This window comes from Diadema setosum, chromosome 16 (genome assembly GCF_964275005.1).
Source record: "Diadema setosum chromosome 16, eeDiaSeto1, whole genome shotgun sequence".
Taxonomy (NCBI): Eukaryota; Metazoa; Echinodermata; class Echinoidea; order Diadematoida; family Diadematidae; genus Diadema; species Diadema setosum.
The window spans coordinates 13,534,691-13,557,878 of NC_092700.1; the positions used below are offsets into that span (position 1 = coordinate 13,534,691).

General features: G+C 38.7%; 1 protein-coding gene across 1 annotated transcript in view; it reads right to left on the reverse strand.

The window, feature by feature from the left end:
• Positions 1-241: 241 nt before the first annotated feature.
• The window catches only part of LOC140239591 (germinal-center associated nuclear protein-like), an 88,881-nt gene continuing 65,934 nt past the window's right edge, over positions 242-23,188 (reverse strand). Inside the window, exons 26-30 of the mRNA XM_072319421.1 lie at positions 20,437-20,600; positions 19,164-19,293; positions 10,646-10,867; positions 10,001-10,112; positions 242-3,007 (exon numbers count right to left, since the gene is read on the reverse strand). Of these exons, the coding sequence (XP_072175522.1) occupies positions 2,861-3,007; positions 10,001-10,112; positions 10,646-10,867; positions 19,164-19,293; positions 20,437-20,600 (775 nt within the window). The 3' untranslated portion in view covers positions 242-2,860. The remainder of the gene's footprint in view (positions 3,008-10,000; positions 10,113-10,645; positions 10,868-19,163; positions 19,294-20,436; positions 20,601-23,188) is intronic.

Consider the following 23,188-nt stretch of genomic DNA (forward strand, 5'->3'; position numbering starts at 1 on the left):
TATAGGAAGTTCGGATTTTTGGATTCAGCACTCTCGAAATAGGGTAAAAGCAGCAAAAATACATTGGGTGGACGATCGAACAAGGTTAGGCCGAAAATCTGGCACACATTTTGGCACCCTGACTGAACTACAGTCACCAATCTACTTACTCAGAGCACAAACATAGCTGATAACTTCTGGTTCCAGTGAAGAAAATTTGTGAAGATTTCTTAATTTGAAGGCTACCCCCCCCCCCCCCCAAATCACCCCTTGGGAACATTGTGTCCCTCAGAGACCAACAAGTGTGGAATGTTACCCATTTGGTCAACTTATTAGCCTGGCGATAATACCTGCCAAGTTTGGTAAAAATCTGACCAGGCATTTTCAAGAAAACATGAATGTAAAACTGGGCCCCAGTTTGTTGCCCCCTTGGGCTCCCATGGGGCATATCAGATCTGCCATGAAAAAAATTGAAACCACAGTCGTCACCAATCTACTTTACTTATAGTACTAACTGAACTCTATCATCCATATCTGTATCTATATCTATATCTCCTGGCATAATGCCCAAAGGGGACCTCCAAATGGGGCATGATGCTCATTTCCACACAATATATTTTACCACCACAGGATTAACACCTGCCCAATTTAGTGAAAATTTGAGCATGCATTTTCAAGAAAAATATGAAAGTGGAGAAGCAGGGACCACCAATTTGGCCCCGTCTCCCCTCCATCTGGATCCAACATGAATAGAATTGAAACTATAGTCACTAATCTGCTTTCTTGCAGTATGAACTCAGCTCTATAACTTTTGGTTCTAGAGAAGGTTTTGAAAGATTCCTTAATAATTTGGGGACTTGGCACCCCTCCATACGACACGGGGGAGAGGGGATGTCCATTCGTATGTGCCATTAAAGTCTAGTAAGCAATTTGACCATATGATTTCAAGAATATGAAAACGTTAAAATTTTGCTTAAATTTGGTCCTACTTCCCCTCCACAGCCCTGGGGTGGGGGATGGGTGGACCCAAAATCTGACAAAAACCAGCTTGAAACTGAAGTCCCCAATCTACTTACTCATAACATTAACTCAGCTCAATCACTTCTGTTTCTAGAGATGATTTTTGTAAAAATTCCTTAATTTCATAGCTTTGGGTCCCACTGGTGCCCATTTGAACAAATTGAGATCCCATCACCTTACAGATGCTTACTGCCAAGTTTTGTGAAAACTTTGCCATGTGTTTTCAAGAAGTTGAAAATGTAAAATTGGGTCATAATTTGGTCTCGGCCTCCATGGAGATACCCCCAAATCCATCATAAACTAAAAACTAGAAATGTCGCTATGGCCACTGGAAAGCCTCCGCCATAATGCGTGGTTCTCACAATAGGTCTATAGTACGTCTTGACAATGCGTGATGACAGTTTCACATAATTGGGAAAATATCAATATGACATGCTTGCCACAAATGTGTTCATTGTTCACTTTCCTTGAACCAGATTTATTTGGACGAATGGCTATATTGTCTAAGAGAGCAGATATTTGGGGATTTGAGAATGTTTACTTGACTTCTGACCCTTTTATAAGTTTATGAATTGAGTAATTTCTAAGGTATGGAGAAAAAAGTGTAATTTCAGTATTAAATAGTAAAATTTTAGCAGTTTAATGTGGCATTTGACCCTTTACTTTTGACCCTACAACCCTAAGATTTCCAAGAAAATCGCTGTCAGGTAGTACATGCATAAATATATACTAAACTTCATGATGATACCTTGAGCCACTTTCGAGCTCTGGAGGAAGAACTGAAATTTAGCATTTTCCAGGACCTTTGACATTTGACTTTTGGCCTTTTGACACAACCTTTCCAAGCAACTCTCTATTGGGTCATATGTGTATACACTAAGTTTCAAGAAAAATCCTGCAGGCATTGCATGGATATGAGGGAAATAGTAAATTTTGAGGAGTTGATCTTGACTCTTGACCCCTGAATTCTCAAGATAAGCCCATCAGTACATGTATATGTACCAAGTTCCATGAAGATACCTCAAACCATTTCAAAGATATGGAGAAAAAAGTGCAATTTTAACATACTCACTTGACCTCTGACTTCATAGCCCAGAACTCTCTAGAGAATCTTTATTGGGTAGTACATGTATACACTAAGTTTCAAGAGAATACCTTCAGGCATTGCATAGATATGGGGGAAATAGTGAGCATTGAGCATTTGACCTTGACCTTTTACCCTGAACATGTGCACTCAAAAGTTGATAAGCACAACCTCGCCCACTCATACATATACATGCCAAGTTTCATTAGGATACCTCAAACAGTTTTTAAGGTACCCTGTCCACTAAATTGATTATGGATGGAAGGACGGATGGAAGGATGGACAACCCGAAAACATAACGCCTCCGGTGACACTTCATGGCGGAGGCATAACTACAGTTACCAATCTACTTAACTCAAAACATAAACTTAGCTCTATCACTTCCAGAGACAAAGATTTGTAAAGATTCCCTAATTTGGAAGCTGTGGTTCACCATATTGCAACAACTCTCTTGAACTCAGATGAGCTATCAAAGCTTAATTTGATTTAGGCCTACATACAGTGGTACATTGTCATACATTCACAGTAGATACAAAGTAGTTTGGTGAGTAAGTGATGTTGATACTTTGAAATCGCTGTTTCCACATTTATGAATTACAAAGAAAACCAAAGGTGTCCTCGTTGATAATACATACACAATCACTCAAACAATCTGCTGCTATTTATTATTGAGTGAGTCAAATAATTGCTGCATTGCTTTCGTACAACATGATAATGTAATTGAAAACTTAAACACATCCAAGCAAAGAGTAGTCTTGCATATATTTGCTCCATCTTTCACTGTTCAAGGAGGGTGTTCAGTCTTATTTCAGTTAGCAAGGCTTCCTGCTTTTCCAATGCTATTCTCTCTTTCAGACTGTCAACCTGTTCTGAGAGAGACAGGCTTTCCTCTGCCACAGTGGAACTGGAGGTCTCTTCTGATGCCTGGACAATGAAAAAGTGGATGCAACTTTGATAAATTGGAAGAGAAATTGCCAGTAATGTGATAACAAAAAGAGATTCCATGTACACATAAAGTGACAGAGAACTATCAACTGATAAAAGTTACAATAATGTAAATGTTCCTTGAAATATGCTTTATCTAGTTCTTGCACATGTGGATGTACTTGTAAACCATATCAGTGTTGACAATCTCTTCCCAAATATCTGTTGCCCTATAATTTCTGCAGGAATCAAGGGCATACAGAGGGAGAGGTGATTGGGTTGTTTAAACATCGCCCTTTCAGTGAGTAACAGGTATTTAGGCATGTTCAAACACCCTCCTTTGGTTTGGGTAATATACAATATGTACAATAATGGGCCTTTTTCAAAATTATTGCTTCTGTGGTATTTTTTTTTTCTTACTTTTTATTACAATTAACCATCTCTTAAAACATTAACATCAAATAGGGCTGAGAACCCATATATTTCCCCATCCTCCGTGGCCATAGAGCATGCATGGCATCAAGGCTGCATTCGCCGCTGAAGTGCACACATGAATTGTACCATTACTGCAAATGCTTTATATTGCGATGATGCACATGCAGCAGCAGCAGCACGCCATATGGATATCACATGGTCTTCATAATTCAAGTCCTGGCAGCACTCTTCATTCGCGCGATGTAACAGGCGCTTGGGCACATGCATGCCATGTAAACTACAAAGCATACAGCATACATGAAGCTAGTCAAATCCATTCTAAATTGCTTACGTGGGCTATTATGAATCCTAACTTCCTGCCATAAATATTAAATCGGCCAAGAGTATTAGCTTTAACATGAATTTTTTTGGTAATGAGCTTCTTTTTTTTTTTTTTTTTTCCAGGATTGATCCAGGAACATGTCTAGAAGATAATATGGAAAGTCCTCATAAATCCTCAATGGGCATATCCACAATCCAAGATGGCATCAGGTTTGAGAGAAGAAGATGTGTAAAGATTCCTTAACCTGTCTGTTTCTCTCCCCCACCCTGGGGCATTGTGCTCTGGGGACCACCAGGTAATAGTACCCATTTGTACAAATATCTATTCTATCACCCTAGTGATAACATCTGCCAGGTTTAGTGAGAATTTTGACCTTGCATTTTCAAGAAGATGAAAAATGTACAATTTAGGACCCAATATTGACCCCCACAGGTAATTTGGGGGGGGGGGATGGGGGTGGGCACCACTGAAGCTGTCATGAACAAACTTGAAACTACAGTCATAAATTACTTACTCATAGCATTGGCTCTGCTCTATCCCTTCTGCTTCTAGAGAAGAAGACTTTTTAGGATTTGAGGGGTTTGGGGCTCGCCTGTGGGCAGGGAGTGGCATAGTACCCATTTGAACAAACTGAGATCCTATTCTGTTAGGATGCTACCTGCCAAGTTTGGTGAAAATCAGTCTTGCGGTTTTCAAGAAGAAGATGAAAACGTAAAATGTTTACGAACAACATATGACGCACAGAGTATGTCAGACGATGAGTGATTGCAATCGCTCACTTGATCCTTTGGCTCAGGCAACCATTTTGAATTTAAGGAAGGGCCCAAGTGTTATAGTGGTACTTTTTTGTTTCAAAATACCTTAATAAGTAGTTTGATCCTCTTCTCTCAAAACATACTTATAACTAGAAATGTTACTATGGCGACTGATATGCCTCCGCCAGAATGCATGGTTCTGCTAATAGGTCTTTTAGCACAATGTCTTGACAATGTGTGATAACAGTTGCACATAATTGGCAAAATATCAAAATGACAGATTTGTCACAAATGTCTTGAATGTTCACTTTCCTTGAGCTAGATTTAACTGGATGAATGGCTATATTGTCCAAAGGGTGCAGGTATTTGGGGATTTGAGGATTTTTACATGAATTCTGACCTTTTTATAAGTTTATGCATTGAAAAATTTTCAAGGTATGGACAAAAAGTGTTATTCAAAACATTGACGACGGTTTGATTTTGCTACAACACACATTTCCCATAGACACCTCCCAAGTATACTCGGGACTCGTCCTTAGTATTAAGTAGTAAAACTTTAGCATTTTAGCATGTGGCCTTTGACCATTGACCTTTAACCTTATGACCCTAAAATTCCCAAGAGAATCACTGTCAGGTAGAACATACATAAATATGCACTAAGTTTTATGAGGATACCTTGAGTCACTTTCAAGATATGGAGGAAGAAGTGAAATGTACTCTCTAAAAAAAATTGAGTGAAAATATTCACTCTTGAAGGAGTGAATACAAAAAAGTGAATTTAGAGTGAAATGAACATTTTCACTCAAAATTCACTCTTTTTTGTATTCACTCCGTCAATAGTGAATATTTTCACTTGATTTTTTTAAAGAGAGTACCACTTTCACCTGACCTTTGACCTTTTGGTATGAAACTTTCCTGAGAATCTCTATTGGGTAATACATGTATACATTAAGTTTCAAGAAAAATCGTGCAGGCATTGTGTAAATATGAGGGAAGTAGTGAAATTTTGAATTGACCTTGACATTTGACCCCTGACCTTTGGCCCCTGACCACCAAATTCCTGATAATCACTGCCTGTCAGTGCATGCATATTACCAATTTCCATGAGGATACCTTAAAACTTTTGCAAGATATGGAGAAACTAGAAATGTCGCTTTGGCGACTGGTATGCCTCCGCCATAATGCATGATTTTCACAAAATTGGCAAAATATTGGAATGACAAGTTTGTCACAAATGTGTTGAATGTTCACCTTCCTTGACGTAGGTTTAATTGGATGAATAGGAGAGCATGTATCTTAGGACTTTAACTTGACTTTGACCCATTCATACATTTAGGCATTGAGTAATTTTCAAGGTACAGGTGTGGAGAAAAAGTGCAATTTCTGAATTGAATAGTACATTGTTACCATTTTCATCTGGCCCTTGACCCTAAAATTCATAAGATAATTACTTTCAGGGAGAACATGCATAATATGTACTAAGTTTCAAGGTAACTTGAGCCACTTCCGAGATATGGAGGAAAAAGTTAGTTCAGCACTTTCACTTGATCTTTGACCTTTTGACCATTGAGGCAAAAAGAGAAAAAAAAAACTTTCCAGAGAATTTCTATTAGGTTACACACGCATACACCAAGTGTAAAAAAAATAACCCTGCTGGCATTGCATAAATATGAGGGTAATAGTAAAATTTTGAAGTCTTGCACTTGACCTTTGACCCCATGAACCCTACATTCTCTAGATAATCACTTCCAGTCAGTACATGTATATACTATGTTCCATGAAGATACCTTGAACAATTTTCCAAGGTACGGAGAAAAAAAAGAAGTTTTAATATTTTTACTTGACCCTTTGACCTTTGACCTCATGACCCGAACTTTCACCAGAGAATCTTAATTGGGTAATACATGTATACACTAAGTTTCAAGAAAATCTCTTCAGGCATTCAATAGATATGGTGGAAATAGTGAAATTTTATGTATTTGATCCTGACCTTTTGACCTTTGACCTCATAACCCAAACTTTCACCAGAGAATCTTAATTGGGTAATACATGTATACACTAAGTTTCAAGAAAATATCTTCAGGCATTCAATAGATATGGTGGAAATAGTGATATTTTATGTATTTGACCATGACCTTTTGACCTTTGACCTTGAGCATGTGCACCCAAAAGTTGATAGGCACAACTTCACCCCCTAATACACATACATGCCAAGTTTCATTAGGATACCTCAACAGGTTTCGATAGTTACCTTGTCCACAAAATTCATTACGGACGGACGGAAGGACGGATGGACGGACGGACAACCCGAAAACATAATGCCTCCAGCACCACTTCGTGGTGGAGGCATAAAAAATGAAATTGTAACATTATCACTTGACCTTTGACCTCATGACCCAAAACTCTCTCCGGAGAATCTTTATTTGGTAGTACATATATACACTAGGTTTCAGGAAAATACCTTCAGGCATTTCATAGATATGGGGGAAAGAGTGAATTGTTGAGCAGCTGACCTTGATCTTTTGACATTTGACCTTAAGCACATGCACTCAAAAGTTGATAGGCACAACTTTGCCCACTCATTTACATGCAAGGTTTCATTAGGATACCTTAAACATTGTTTAGCTACGCTGTCCACAAAATTGATTACGGATGAAAGGATGGATGGACGGATGACGAGGACAGAAGGACAAACTGATGGATAACCCCCAAAATAATGCCTATGGCGACACTTCGTGGTGGAGGCATAAAAATTAAAAGTGAGTATTGGTGATACCTACTGGTACCTACTTGTAAAAGCTATGTGAAAAAACAAGAAATGGTGGCCATTTTGGATGCTGTCTTTGGTTGCAAAAAAAAAAAAGATCAAGCAAGGAGGATATATGAGGACTTTCAGTACTGTATATGCCATATATTCAGCAAGTCTAATTTGTTGTTAATTGGGAATTCCTGACAATTTCATGAGTGGTTGAATTTGAGTCAAAAGGGGGGCCTGAGCTTTCGATCCTAGCAGAATCTTTGTCAGAGGCAAAATGACAAACAGGCAGGGAAATCACATATAAGGACTACACCCAACAACAACAGTCAGGGGAGGGCTAGGGACGCAGAAGAAAAGAGAAAGAGACCAGAGGGGCTAGCGCTCACCTGAATTTTGCAAGTTCACTTTCCATGCATTCTTGCATATTCTTACTCAAGAAAATAGAAAACTTGGGGCGAGAGGAAGCTTTGAGAGCTGAGGGCATGGTGTCCATTTGCATATTCCATTATAGAGAAGACTAGAAATGTCACTATGGCAACTGTTATGCCTATGCCATAATGCAAATTCTCCTAATAGGTCCATATTACAATGTCTTGACAATGTGTGATGACAAGTTTCACATAATTGGCAAAATACTAAAATGACAGGTTTGTCACAAATATGGTGAATGTTCACTTTTCTTTAACTAGACTAGCTATATATGTGACAGTGCATCACAAAAGCAACAAAAATTTCAGCTTAATCTGATAATCCCTTCATTGTTGTTGCACCGGTGGTTTACATCCTGTGTTTTGTCCCATTCATAGCACAGCTAGCGTGGTTTGGTAATAGATTAATTGCTTGTATAGACCCTATCACAGAGCCTCTTTTCTCAGTTTCACACTTTTTCAGAGTGTGTACTTTCTTTCAATTATTTAGATAGGTTAGGAGAGTCCATTTGAATGGAGTTATACATCATTTTAAAGCTTAGATTCTGCTCGTTCAGAATCTGCCCTCAATTAAAAATCCATATCTGGCGTCTTTTTCTTGGTTTTGTGATGCAGGGCCACATATTGTTTAAGAGTGCAGGTACTTGTGCATGTGCATCTGGGGATTTGAGGATTTTTACTTGACTTTGACCCTTTTTTAACTTTATGCATTGAGTAATATTCAAGGTGTGGAGAAAAAGTATAATTTCAGTATTTTAGTAAAATTTTTGCATTTTAGAATGGTCTTTGACCCTTGACCTTTGACTCTATGACCCTTGAGTCACTTTCGAGATATGGAGGAAAAGGTGAAATTTATTTCACTTGAGCTTTGACCTTTCTGACCTTATACCTTTTGGCAAAAAACTTCCCAGAGAATGTCTATTGGGTAATTCATGGCATATATTAAGTTTCAAGAAAAATCTTGCAGGCATTGCATATATGAGAATGATAAGCTCAAAATATGTTTACATTTTGCAAAAAGCATGGTACGAGAATCTATGACTAGACTTGCATTTTTTATTCCCCTAAGAGAGTCAAAAAGGCCGAAAGGAAATTATAGAAAATGGGAGAAAATGGTTTTAAAAGTGTGGGAATTCCCATAAACACAGAAATTTCACACGACTGTAAGAAAGATAAAAGAGTGGCCATTATAGACAGGTGGTGGCCAAAAACAGGTTCTCTGACATTTATGGCAATCACTGAACAGTACACCATGCATGACTGGCACAACTACAAAGCAGAACCAGAAATGTAACTGTGGTGACTGATATGCCTCTGCCATGTCGCATTATTCTCTCAATTTGTCTACACAACATTTTGCCAATGTGAGGAAATGGTTTCACATGATTGGCAAGTAATTACTATCTGGTAATACACCAATTTTACTAACAATACATGTACTTGAGCCATTTTCAAAATATGGACAAAAATTGTGGAAATTTTAGCATTTTCTCTTGACCCTTGACCTCATGGCCCAAACATTCTAAAGAGAATCATTGTCAGGCAGCACAACCACATGTACACACTAAGGCCTCCTACCAAATGATTCCTGTCAAGTTTTGTCAAAATTAAGCCATGTGTATTCAAGAAGAACATAAATTGTAAAAAATGATAATAAAATTGCTAATTTATATATTTGGGCCCTGGTCAGAGGCCTCTCAGGGGCGCACAACCAGCCTTTGTACAAACTATGATCCCCTTCCCCAACTGATGATTCCTGCAAAGTTTGGTGAAATCCTAGCCACTTGTTTTTACAAAGATGAAAGTTTTTACCACTATACATGCACTTTGTTGTATGTATAAACTACAGTCCCCTCCAGAACTGATGATTCCTGGCAATATTCGTCAAAATTCAACCATGGGTTTTCAAGATGTACATAAATTCTAAGAAATTACAAAAAATGATTTAATCTGGGGTATTTGGGTCTGCTACCTGGGCCTCTGGTGAGGGGCACCACTACCATTCATGCAAACTATGATCCCCTCCCCTCATTGATGATTCCTGCTTAGTTTGGTCAACTTCTAGAGCCCAATTTTCAAAACGATACAAATGTGAAAAGGTTTATGTGTGACATACACTGCATGACTGATGATGGACAACATAAGACTGATGGCAAATAACTGCAGTAGCTCAGATAAGCTAAAAAGCAAAGAACTTGGCTTACGAGCCTATCATTACTGAAGAACGAATGTGGAGAAACAATGTGTATACTTATTACAGAAAATTAGTATAAGTCTGCAAATGCAGCTGCTTACCTTTATCATAGCGGGTAGCTTGAGTTTCAGGGTTATCTCCTTGCTGTCTGGTGAAAGAGCCTGGCAATCCTGAGGAGGTTCATCAAGTAGTTTAGACAGAACAGCCTCAAACCTGACCAAAGAAAAAAACAAAACAAAACAACCCAAAACAAAAAACAAGTAATGACAAAGATATGACACTGGTTATATACATACAGTGTACATTGTTCATGTAAAATGAAACTACCGGTACAATATCACTCTACACACATATTAAAATCATACTGATAAGTAGGTACCTCAAGCAACATATAACAACCATATCACACATCACAACATTACACAATTTGCTCTTAGTTTACTATCAGATCTGAAATATACACTGGATGTTAAATGTGACTGACACCCCTCCTAAATGTCATGGGTAGAACAGATAACTATGAGGGCAGCAGACAAGTGATGTTGTTGCAGTTTGACCCTCCTTATGAAGGCATTAACATGTCGTTCTGATGTTCAGCACCAAATCTTTTGCAGATGATTGAGTGAGTGTTAATGGCATCATCTGTCTACAGCCTGAAGTTGGCAGCTACATAGTGCTATTAACAGTTTACAGACTCTACCTCACTGTCACACTCTCTCTTCTAGAAATGAAAAAGTCTTCCTTACCTATGTGACTCAGCCTTTTCTCTGACCAGCATCTCACGAAGATGAAGAGTCTTCTTTTTGGCATGACTGATCACCTGGTAATTGTCCTCTGGGAAGAGGAAGCTCTTATTATCCAAACAAAATGTTTCTTCCGTGATTCTCTTCATCTTCTTTCTTTCTTCTGCCTCAAAGGAAAGGATATGTTGCCGTTTGGAGGCTGCTTCCAAGAAAGATTGCCGCATTCTGTTCAAAAGGCATAAGAATTGTTTGGAAATCAAGCTATCCTTGTGAGTGTAACAACTAAAGGAAACAAGGCAAGTGCCAAATTGTGTCTCGCCCATTCGCGTACAAGGAATTAATATTCTTTATAACTCCCAGAAGTTAAGTGACCTGCTTATGACCTTTGACCTTGTGGTGACCTTCAACACCCCAAGGGACATTTACCATCCAAGCTTGGTCACAAACGGACAAAGGGATCAAAAGTAATGAGCCATAATCAAAACGTGCCATAAAAACATAACATTGGGCCCTAAAAATTTGTTGACCCCTTTCTGTGACCTTTGACCTTGTGATGACCTTTAACTCCCCAAGGGACATCTACCATCCAAGTTTGGTCACAAACGGACATAGGGATCAAAAGTTATGAGCCACAATCAAAACGCGCCCTAAAACCATAACATTGGACCCTAAAAGTTTGTTGACCCCTGTTTGTGACCTTTGACCTTGTGACGACCTTCACCTCCCCAAGGGACATCTTCCATCCAAGTTTGGTCACAAACGGACAAAGGGATCAAAAGTTATGAGCCATAAACGAAATGCGCCCTAAAAACTTAACATTGGGCCCTAAAAGTTCGTTGACCCGTCTGTGACCTTTGACCTTGTGGTTACCTTCAACTTCCCAAGAGACATCTACCATCACCCAAGTTTGATTGCCATTGTAGCAACATGTGCTGAGTTACGTGTGATAAGAGAGTCTTGCAAGTAAACTTTAACGTATGACCTCAAATGACCTTTGACCTTATCATGTGACCTCTTACGGCACCATAACATGAAGGTACCCCCAGTGCATCCATCACCCAAGTTTGATTGCCATTGTAGCAACATGTGTCGAGTTACGTGTGATAAGAGAGTCTTGCAAGTAAACTTTAATGTATGACCTCAAATGACCTTTGACCTTATCCTGTGACCTCCAACAGCACCATAACATGAAGGTACCCCCAGTGCATCTATGACCCAAGTTAGGTTGTAATCCCAGCAACTTATGTCAAGTTATTTGTCAAAAGAGAGTCTTGCAGGTAAACTTTAACACAGAAAAGAGAGTCTTGCACATACTCTTTAATATATGACCTCAAATGACCTTTGACATCATCACATGACCTCCGACAACACCATAACATGAAGATACCCCTAGTGCTTCTATCACCCAAGTTTGGCTGCCATTGCTGTAACAGTTGCCAAGTTATGCATCATAAGAGAGTCTTGCAGGTAAACTTTAACATTTGTGACGGACGACGGACGGACGACATTTGGATCCCTTAGTCTCGCCTTCACCTCCGGTGGGCGAGACAAAAATTAAATGGGCATGAAATGGAATGAAAGGGTATCTACACTTGGTTGATCTGTCACGATCATTAAATGGTGCATATAAAAATGGAAAATGTCGCTTTAACAGCAATCTCTTCATCCAAATTACTGTCCTAGTCACTGCAATAATTATCACCAATACCCACTCAACACTTGGTTGATCTGTCACGATGGTCGATCATTAAATGGTGCATATAAAAATGGAAAATGTCGCTTTAACAGCAATCTCTTCATCCAAATTACTGTCCTAGTCACTGCAATAATTATCACCAATACCCACTCAGGAAATTGGCATGACGATATAATTATCTTTGTAATTATTGTTGGCAACATCATCACAGTCATCATCATGATCATCATTATCCTCTTCCTGAAATCCCTTCTTGAACAAACTTAACTCACTGGTTAACTACTGACCACTAGGTGATTCTACAAGGAGAAATCCAGTCACTCATTATCAATGGTTAATTTCTCTGTCTTTTAGATCAAAATGTAAAGAGGCCTGATGAAAGTTACAAGCACGAAAACATGTCCAGCAGTTCAATAGCAGCAGCATGTACCTTGCCACAACAAGCCACAGGTGCAATCAAATTCATCAGACTTTCAGCTGTGATTTAAAATGAGAATTTTTGATGCTATTACATTCAATTAATCATTCAACAATCAAGAATTACCCTTGGATGACAATAATTTTGGTTAAAATGTTTACAGATATCTAATAAATGTTTTCAGTTGAATAAGAGACATTTTTTACCAAAAACTATAAATGTCGCTATGGCAACTGGTATGCCTCTGCCATAATGCATGGTTCTCCCAATAATCTATAGTACATCCTGACAATGTGTGACAACAGTTTCACATACAGTCAACCTCGGATACCTCAAATTTGTCGGGACTGAAGAAAATGGTTTGACATACGCGAAATTCGAGGTCCACGTACGTCAAATTTCTTTGTCCTATACGATGTTTATCAATGTTCAACATGGTATCTGTTATAGTGCCTTCCGAGTAAAGAAAAGAAGGTGCTGGGGCAGAGCGTAGTGCTATCGTAAGCACTCCATTGGCACAGGTGTTATGTGCATACCGTGTACATGTGTAGGTAGGTGTTGGGGATTTTCTTGCCAGCTGTGTATTGCTTTGCGCGCACGATCGTTCTGGTCTCAGAATATTTACAATCAAGTGTGAAAAGATTTGTGAAATGTCTTTCTGTCCACGCGAGCTTAATCGGAAATGCTGAGTGATGTTTGATTTTTGCTTCGAGCAACATGCTAGGAAAAACAATAAGTTAATTAAGATCGGGACATTAGATTTCCCTTCGAGGTAACTGAACTTCGAGTTAGTTTTTCGTGCTATGTGATTTTTAACATGGAAACTCCACAGGAACAATCGGGACTTTCTTTGCCTCCGAAGTAAGTGATATTCGGCTAATCCGACGTCGAGGTAGGCGAAGTTGACTGAATTTGGCAAAGAATCAAAATTACACATTTGTCACAAATGTGTTGATTGCTCACTTTATTTGAAGTAGGTCTAATTGGATCAATGGCTATATTGTTTAAGAGAGCAGGTATTTTGGGATTTGATGATTTTTACTTGACCTTTGACCGTTTCATAAGTTTATGTATTAAATAATCTCCAAGGAACGCGTAAGAAGAAAAAGTGTAATTTCAGCATCAAATAGTAAAATTTACGCATGTTAACCTGGCCTCTGTTCCTTGACCTTTGAGCCAATGACCCTAAAATTTCCCAGGGAATCACTGTAAGGCAGTACATGCATAGATATGTACTAAGTTTCATGATGATGCTTTGAGCCACTTATGAGATGTGGAGGAAGAAGTGAAATTTAGCATTTGAACTTGACCTTTGACAATTTAGCCAAAAACTTTTTCAGAGGATCTTTATTGGGTAATACATGTGTACACTAAGTTTCAAGAAAATACCTTCAGGCATTGCACAGATGAGGGAAATACATGTATGTGTTCATTGTAGTGACATTTTGAGGAGTTGACCTTTGACCCCAAGACCCCAAAATTCCCAAGAAAATCATTGTCAGGCAGTACATGCATATGTACTAAATTCCATGAAGATACCTTAGACCATTTCTGAGAGAAGGAGAAAAATAAGTGAAATTCTAGTACTTTCACTTGACCTTTGACCTCATGGCCCAAAACTTTCTCTAGAGAATCTTTGTCAGGTAATACATGTATACACTAAGTTTTAAGAAAATACCTTCAGGCATAGCATAGCTATGGGGAAATAGTGACATTTTTAAGCATTTGACCTTGAGCATGTGCACATAACAGTTGATAGGCACAACTTTGTCCACTCATGCATATACCTGCCAAGTTAACGCCGTCCATGAAATCGATTATCAGTATGGATGGACGGACGGACGAAAGGATGGAAGGATGGCCAACCCTAAAACATAATGTCTCTGGCAACACTCAGTGGTGGAGGCATAAAAATTGAATGTGTATATCCATTGACATTTGCTCAGTCTGAAAGGATATAGCTCCATTTTAACATAGCCTTTCAAACTAGAATTACTCTGGCAATGTCCAGGTAATGTCAGGGTAATCTTTATCACCTTGCCTGTTGAAACTGCCCCGCAGGACATTGTCACGGTGACTTTTGCCAAATTCTACCCTAACATTAACCTGACATTTCCATGACACTACTCTTACAACCCTTCTATGAGAATGCAACCGTGGTTACATTCCTTTGATACACTCAACCTGCATGTGCAGCATTGCAGATAGAGAATAACTGACAAGCCAGGTGCCGATCACGTGCATGGATTGTAACCACTGATCTCTATGTTGTTGTGATCAATTATTACATGTACATGAATATGGGTGAGAATTTTGAACGATGTACAATTGCAAATTTTCGCACCTTACGACACTCTTTCCCTTAAAACACACCAGGATGATCTCAGAAACCAGTTTCTTTCATGTCATCTCAAAGCCTGGTAAATTTCCTTTCAGGAAATGTATGGGTTGGTGTACTTTTGACTGATATTTTGCATTTGACATGGACTTAAAGCGTAAAAATACAGTAAAAATGCTATTTTCACAACAATTTTTGTTTTTCAAACCAATGATGTCACTTTTTAATGTACGTAGTATCTATGATCTGACCATGTTCTGAATCTGACATATCATTGGTATGTACCACAAAATGATAAGAACTCTATGAGCACGTATAAAATTACTGAGAACAATTGAAATATCAAAGTCCTAAACAGGCAAACCTCCGTGATGCTTTTGTCTCTATCGCTGCTGCAAATTCTACTTTGTTGTTGCAACTGTAATATTTACGAAAATTTGGTGTTCCACCTAATGTACATATCCTGCAAAAAATTGTACGTCTGCTGGCTGTACATGGAATGTAACATTCTTTTATGCAAAATTATACTCATATTTTGTCACGGACGTGCGTCCGCTACTTACTAATAAAGATCGTAGCCCATTGAACGTTATTGGCAATATTGTTCTGAGTCGTAATCAACTAAGATCTAGCTACATGGTAATATGTATGTTTTGAGTTTCTGTCCATCCCTTGTCAAATGCGAACCGAAATTACACTTTTAGACGAACCTCCGTGAAAAAAAGAACGTCTGTGATGATTAAAACGTTATCAAGTGGGGCACCATCTTGCTTTGGTGGCGCAGGTACATTTTACCTCTGGCTCTTTAGCCGAGGAGCTGCATCTCCAGCATGCCATGTTTGGAGCGGACTGGGGCTCGTCTGCAGTTTTTGGCCTATACGATTCACCGAAAACCAAGCAAAAAGTGTATATTTTCTCTGAAAATCCACCTCCTACTCCTTCTCTGAGCAATATATATGTTGAAAGGGTGTCAAAAATCTAATAATTTGCATTGAAAATACCTTTTCAAAATTTTGAAGGAGTTAGGAAGGCTACGTACACTCTGTCGATTAGCTATCCGTCCTGGAACATGACCCTAGTGGTAGAACGAACGTCCGTGACAATTTCAGCAAACGTCCGTGACGTAAACAATCTGACCAATGGGGATAACTTGTCTCAAAAGTGTCCTTTATTCTTTAAAACTTTCAGCTCAAATAACGAGAAGTAAATTTTTACAAAGTAAACAATGAGCTTACAACAGTAGTTTCAGAATTTTGAAGGCAGTACGTGATCATGATGAACAAACAGCTCAAAATTTACTTGCAATTTTATGCTTGTATTCCCTGTTATTATCTAAATACAGCTAAACACCGAAAACCAAGTCATAGGAAACTGGAATTTTGCGTAATCTGTAATTTCTATGCATTTAAATTTCTTTCTGATGAGGTTTTGGGGACAATTTGAACTGTTATAGGTTCTGAAAATTTCGCTCACGGACGTTTGGTCCGAGAGAGGAAATTTCTGATATTTACAATTATATCATTGTATGATAAGTTAATGTTACTTGAAAATATTATTAAATCACCGAGTCTCTCATACCCAAAAGTGAATAACGTTCAGCGTTCAATTTACCTGCAATAACAAAAGGAAAACGTTCTGTTCACCGATGTTCGTCGGTAGAATAAGTCGCTGGACTACATAGTATGAGATAGAGGAACAGTGCCACTTTTTAGTAACAGATGCTCCCCATGTATATCTTTTGAGTATAAAAAGGTAACTGCCATCTCAAACAGAACACACCCAGTTTTGGCCTCCATCACGGACGTTTGCTGTAATTGTCATAATATTCTATGCCTTATATACATTATTATTTTCCTCTTCTCAACGATTTTTCTCTCATTCCCTAAGTAGCCTGAACATGCTGCGACCAAAAAACAAAAACAAAACCAATTCGAAAAGTGCTACGCAGTCATATTCGGAATATGTTGAAACGAAAAGGATGAAATGACAGAAGAGGTCTGTAATGGGTATGTGTCAGGAAGAACCGTAAAGTTTCGAAAGAACATGGAAGCATTTTTATTTTACATTTAAGAGACAGAGAGATTGGCAAGTTCTTTGTGCCTTTGTGCTTACTCTGAAAACACATGTTGAAAAAAGTGATGATTTAGTAATAGGTTTGAGATCGCCCTTTGATATGTTCGCTCTTCCAAAGATTTGTTACTCCGAATGTCCGTTAGTACCTGGATTCATTATTCCAAAGGTTTGTTATTCCAAAAATGAAAAAAAAAAAATGCATCTAAGTTATATGGACTTACTGTGTTTTGTTATGACGAAACTTCGGAGTAACAAACCTTATATCATTTCTGACTAATATAATAAGACAAATTCTCCTCGGTAACAGTGTGTAACACCAGGAGCAAACGCAGAGTGATTTCTTCTTGCCATCCGCAGCTAAACTTCGTATTTAAATACAGTACATTCTTTTTGTTTTTCTTTGTCAATTCTTCGTCATATTCAGCTGTGACTGTGTTCGTCATTTAGATTTTGCATCGTAGACTTTAGATAACAAATTTAGGACCTGAATCTTTACTTCGTGATTACGAGATTTGATAAATATATTCGTTTTCAAGGACGTGCACTTTATCGTGATTGCATGGGAGCATTAAATTTTTGAAATCAGTCAACTCTTAAAGTGATCTTCTTCTATTTGTTTTTTTTTTTCATACGGACTTGGGTTAATAACCGATCTTCGGTTAAGACATCTACCGGTATATAGAGTTATAATAAAACATGTCAAAAACATCATCCAACTTATTTGGGTAGTGGTAATGAAAGCAATGTGGAAAATATCTTTTTTTTACTCCCAATTTTCAGAGGTTACTGATGGCCTGCTTACAACTGACATGATATAACATTTCATTTGATTCTTTTAACCTGAAGTGTAAATTTACAAATGGTAGTCGTTATAATTACCAAGTTCACTGATTTGCTTGATGGAACATACTAACAACAAGGCGTAATGTTTCATCAGATAGACTACGTCACTGAGATTACACGTACCTTTGTATGTTTATCTATGAGAGATTGAAAAAGTGTTTCCTTTGACTCCTCAGCATGAAAAGATAAACAAGCTTTTATAATTGAGAATTGGTAATAATTATCTAAGATTTTGCAGAGGAGTTTGTTCTCGACATGAAATCGCTGTTTGTTATGAGTAGAATGCATTTCCAACTCCAGAGAACTGCATTGTTCAATATCTTGTTTATTCCGAACATCCGTGAGCTATATGCGAACCTCCGTGATGAAAACTATGTTATATTTGTTGGGTTATAGAGACTGCCTACATAAGATACATCTTAAAAAAAAGCATCTGATTATTTGGGAGTAAGGATGAAAGTATGGGATAGTGAAATAAGGGGTTGAAATATTGAGTTTCTGGAAAATGCGCGTAAAGTGGAGAAAGTGTTTAGCGAAACAGTAATATTTCAACAAAAATAACGAATTTGGTTAAATATTCAGTTGTCTACCATTACGTACAGGTTAAGAGTACAATCTTAATATTCTGCGAACACATACACATATCCCATAAGATATTTTGTTATGATTATGAACAGAATCAGATCATTGCAAGCTATGTTTATTGGTATTCAAATGTATGTACAGTATTATTCCTCACGGACGTTCGCTGCTCTGGACATGGTAAACTTCCGCGGTGAATAAAAACTTGTTCTTCTGGGAAGATCCTGGTATAATTGGGTTCATATTAAAGCTTGAATTATACTTTTTCAGGTAAGATAAATGGTTTTGAGTAATTCCTACTTTGAAAATTTCGTGTTGTTTTGGCTCAATTGTACATCGTTCAAAATTCTGACCCATATGTGCACAATCTACAATAGGCAACGTTGGGGAAGCCTACCCAGGTATTAAAGGTTGTTCATGCGTATCTGTTAAAAGTGTGACCCTCATGATCACTCTCTCCTGCGGTTTTATTGGAATTTAAGAGGAATATTATTCTCCAGACATTGTTGTGGTAAGGTCTGTTCAAACAGGGCTTAAGTTTCATCATTAGGACAATCACCATCTTCATTACCTGTCTTGCTCCTGGATGGTCTCATCCAAGGTCAGACTCATCTCTTGGAGCCAGTCAGCAGGCAAATCCATAGCAGATAGCTCTTGCTGGAGGAAATAAACTAGCTGCTCATTTGGGACCTGCCCATATCCTGGGGTGAGGGAAAGGCAATGGGAGAGGGCATCATTATTTATAAACCACAAGCAGCATTTGGATATTTTGTTGTATAAAATGAGCCAATTTCAGTTGCTCAAAGACAAGGCTTTAATATAACACAAAAACCAGTTTTAGAGGGACTATTAAAGTTAGAGAATACTGTGACCATTTTGTTAAAGTTTAAGTGTTTCACAGTCTGTGTCAGCATTGCTTTCAGCAATGCCATATTCTCAGCACACTTGTGTACATTGTACCTTTCATGCTTGACTACCACATGCTGACACCCTGCAAAATTTGGTGGAAATCTGTTATGGGGTCTTCAAGATGAAAATGTAACAACTGAGCCCTAATTTGGTTCCCTAACAGGACCCCCAAGGGGCACCCCCAGATCTGCCATGAACAAACTTGAAACTACAATATGTACAGCCACTATTCTACTAAGTGTTAAAAAAAAAAACATTTCCCACTTTTGATCCTTAACAGTTCAAAAACTACATATCAGAAGAAAACAGTGACATTGATATGAGCAATACCTGAATAGTGTACACTTTTGTTGAAGATAATAATGTGTAAAGTTCAATTTTATTCAGAGGGTTCAAATTTGACCAAAACCTTGAACTTATGAAATTAATCACATATTTAATAAAATTGAATCATGCTGTGATATTAAAATCACCTCCAACTAAATTGTACACTATTCAGCAATTACTCATTATCAATGACAGTGTTATCTGATGTATAGTTTTCAAACCAATGAGGATCAAAAGTGGGAAATGGCTTTGTTAACACCTGGCACTTACTGGTACTCAAGGCATTAAATAAAGCTCCATCAACTTTAGCTCGAGTCTACTTTCTTTTGTTGTCATTATGGGGGTGGGGGGGGGGGGGCATGGTGCCCATTTTTACAAATTGAGATCCTACGACCCTAGGGATGCTACCTACTGAGTTTAGTGAAAATCCGTCATGGGGGTTTCAAGAGGTTAAAAATGTAAAAAGTTCTACACATGATATATGCCATATGACAGAAAATGCATAATGAATGATCAGAATAGCTCACTTGAGCCAACATAATAAAATCATGCCTCCAGCACCCTTGGAAAGCAGAGGCATCAAAAGGACAACAAAAACTGAAACTCACCTTTGACTGTCTGGGTAAGACATTCCATCTTGTAAGACACACACTCCTCCAAGATGTCTGCCCACGGCACATGATGGGGCATAGGCTCACATCCCTCGGTGTCAAAGGTCAGGAAGCAGGCTGCTTCAAAGGTCCGTCTACCCTTTGCAAGGAGCCATCTCACTCTGGGAGAAGGGGCAGAGTCATGAATATAAATATCTGCCCACAACCATATACAATCTGAGTGGCTAAAATGAAAACTACAGTGTATGCTCATGCCAGCATGGTACTGCCAGAACATTACATTTCAAGATACACAAAGCTAAGGAATATGATCCAACCTCAGTTATCTCTCTTGTTTATCTGGACGTTGGCTGGCACACAACTGTGTATGTATTTTCATGCATTTTCAGTGCAGAATCTAGCCTTTTGTCAAGGCCCTCTCACTGTAACGGGCAAGCGAAGCGAGCCCAGCCGAGCACGACAGCATGACAGTCTTTTGAAATCTGCTTCACACATTATCATTCATGACACATAAACTTTACTGAATAGCCATACATTTTGTATTAATGGGTTCCGGTCGACCATTGGAATGGTGCGTTTCCCACATCCTCCATCTTGGCATTGTCCGGCCTGTTTGCATGCATCACTGACCACCAGTGGAGGTCTGTGACATGCATTCGCCGTACGCAAATGCTGATTGGTCGACTTTTCAGGAGCAAAAATCGGTAATTCAAAGGGCTAACAAAAGGATGCGAAGCAGATCTCAAAAGGCCCTCCCGCAACCCCACTTGGCTGGGCTCCCTTCATCATATAGCAAGAAGGCCTTGACAAAAGGTTATGAAAATCTGACTGGAAGTGTTGTGGCTGAGTGGATAAGAGCACTCTGCTCTGAATTACGAGTGTGGTATGGGTTTGTGGGTTCAAGCCCAACAAAGCCTGACACGTTTGCACTTCAGCAAGGCATTATGTCCACATGGACAATACTCATGGACACATTGGACCTACATGTGTATGCCATAGGGCAGATTGAAACTTGGGTTTCCAGCAGGATGTAGCCCAGATGTTTGGTGTCAGTAAAAGTTCCATATTTAGTGATCCAATCTGAAAAGAAACTTTGGAGACACTGCCTAAGTCAAAAACTAATCCCAATTTGGAAATCCAATGTCAACCATGAATAGGGAGTTTTCGATTGGGTGAACGAGAGGGTTGTGACGCCGAGCGCAACCGTACGTCAAGGCGTCACGTCTGTACGTTGAGCCGCTGCTAAAACACATTTCGATTTCGGGCGTCAAGTCTCGTGGCGTGTGCAGGAGGCAACCTGTGCCTTGGGTGCATATACTCTATGCGTAATTTGTGACTTGTTTCTGTACTTGTAATATTCATTTCGTCTTTGACTAGATGCTGAATAAGTATCCTGGGATGAATTATGTGGATTTTGAAACATGATGCATGGTAAGACTACAAGGTAAATGCACTGCACTAGGCCAAGCACCGAGATGTGATTGCGTATAGCAATACGTGTAAATGCATGTGTGGGACTACATTATGCAGTTGCTACGTGCGAAACAGTGAAAGCGGGCAAATAAAGTAGGTACCAGAGGCTGTAGTTTGTATGTCAGCGCTGCTGCTGTGACGTATGAAGATCATAAGCTTTCATGTAATTAGAATATCAATATTCTCTTGAAAGAAAAAGGAAAACGGGTGAAGTAAGCACAGATTTCCCGAGAGTCATTGTGATCTTTCGCACGATTTTAGTCTATCGCGAGAGGAGTGTGACGTCATAGATAAGGTGGGTTGAACGCGGCGCAACCGATTTGGGTGGACGGTGATAACTGGGGTGAGCGCATTCGAAAATTGTGCGATGAGCCGGGGATCGACACTGACGCATGTGCAGTACGTAAAAACTACGTCATAACAGGGTGACGCCTGGCTCAACGTGCAAATCGAAAAGTCCTTAATGACAATGACAGACTCATTACGCTGAATTCACCAAGGGATCAATGACAATCAGCAAGGAAAGTACAGGTCATTTTTATGATGCACTTTAGAAAACATGCAAGGTGTTCAAACCATCTAAACCGGGCTGTATGCTGTAAATGTTTGTGCTTGAAGATCTATCAAGAAATATACATTGTACCTCCAATGTCACACCCAGTTGCGCTGGAGTCACTTTCAGCTATAGAATTCTTACCTGTCAATACATAGATGCAAAAAGTTTTATGAGAAATACCTTCAGGCATTGTAAAGATAAAAGGGGGAAATACGTAGTGATATTTTAGAATTTGATCTTGACCTATATGTGCTCAAGAGTTGATAGGCACAGCTTCCTCCACTCATACATACATCTGCCAAGTTTTATTTGATACCTCAAATGGCACATAAGTTACGCTGTCCACAAAATTGATTATGGACGGAAGGACGGAACAGCAGACGGACGGAGGGACAACCAGAAAGCATAATGCCTCTGGCGAGACTTGAATTCAATTCGGATCAAATTTTTATTTTCATGTCACATTTCTGTTTATGATATAATTAACAAAAATATTAAATATATAAACATATATGTTATTAAAAAAGAATTACAATATATAAAGATATATGTATGAATCTATTTGTTCAAAAATCATTGTATTATTGCAAAAGAGAGGCCAATGTAAAAGACAAGCTAGTAGAGAAGTTGGCCATTCAATCAACTGAACTTACTATAAAAAAGTAAAGAAACAGAAGCATACACACAGGCATGGTCTTTTTGGCTGAAATTGTCCTCCGC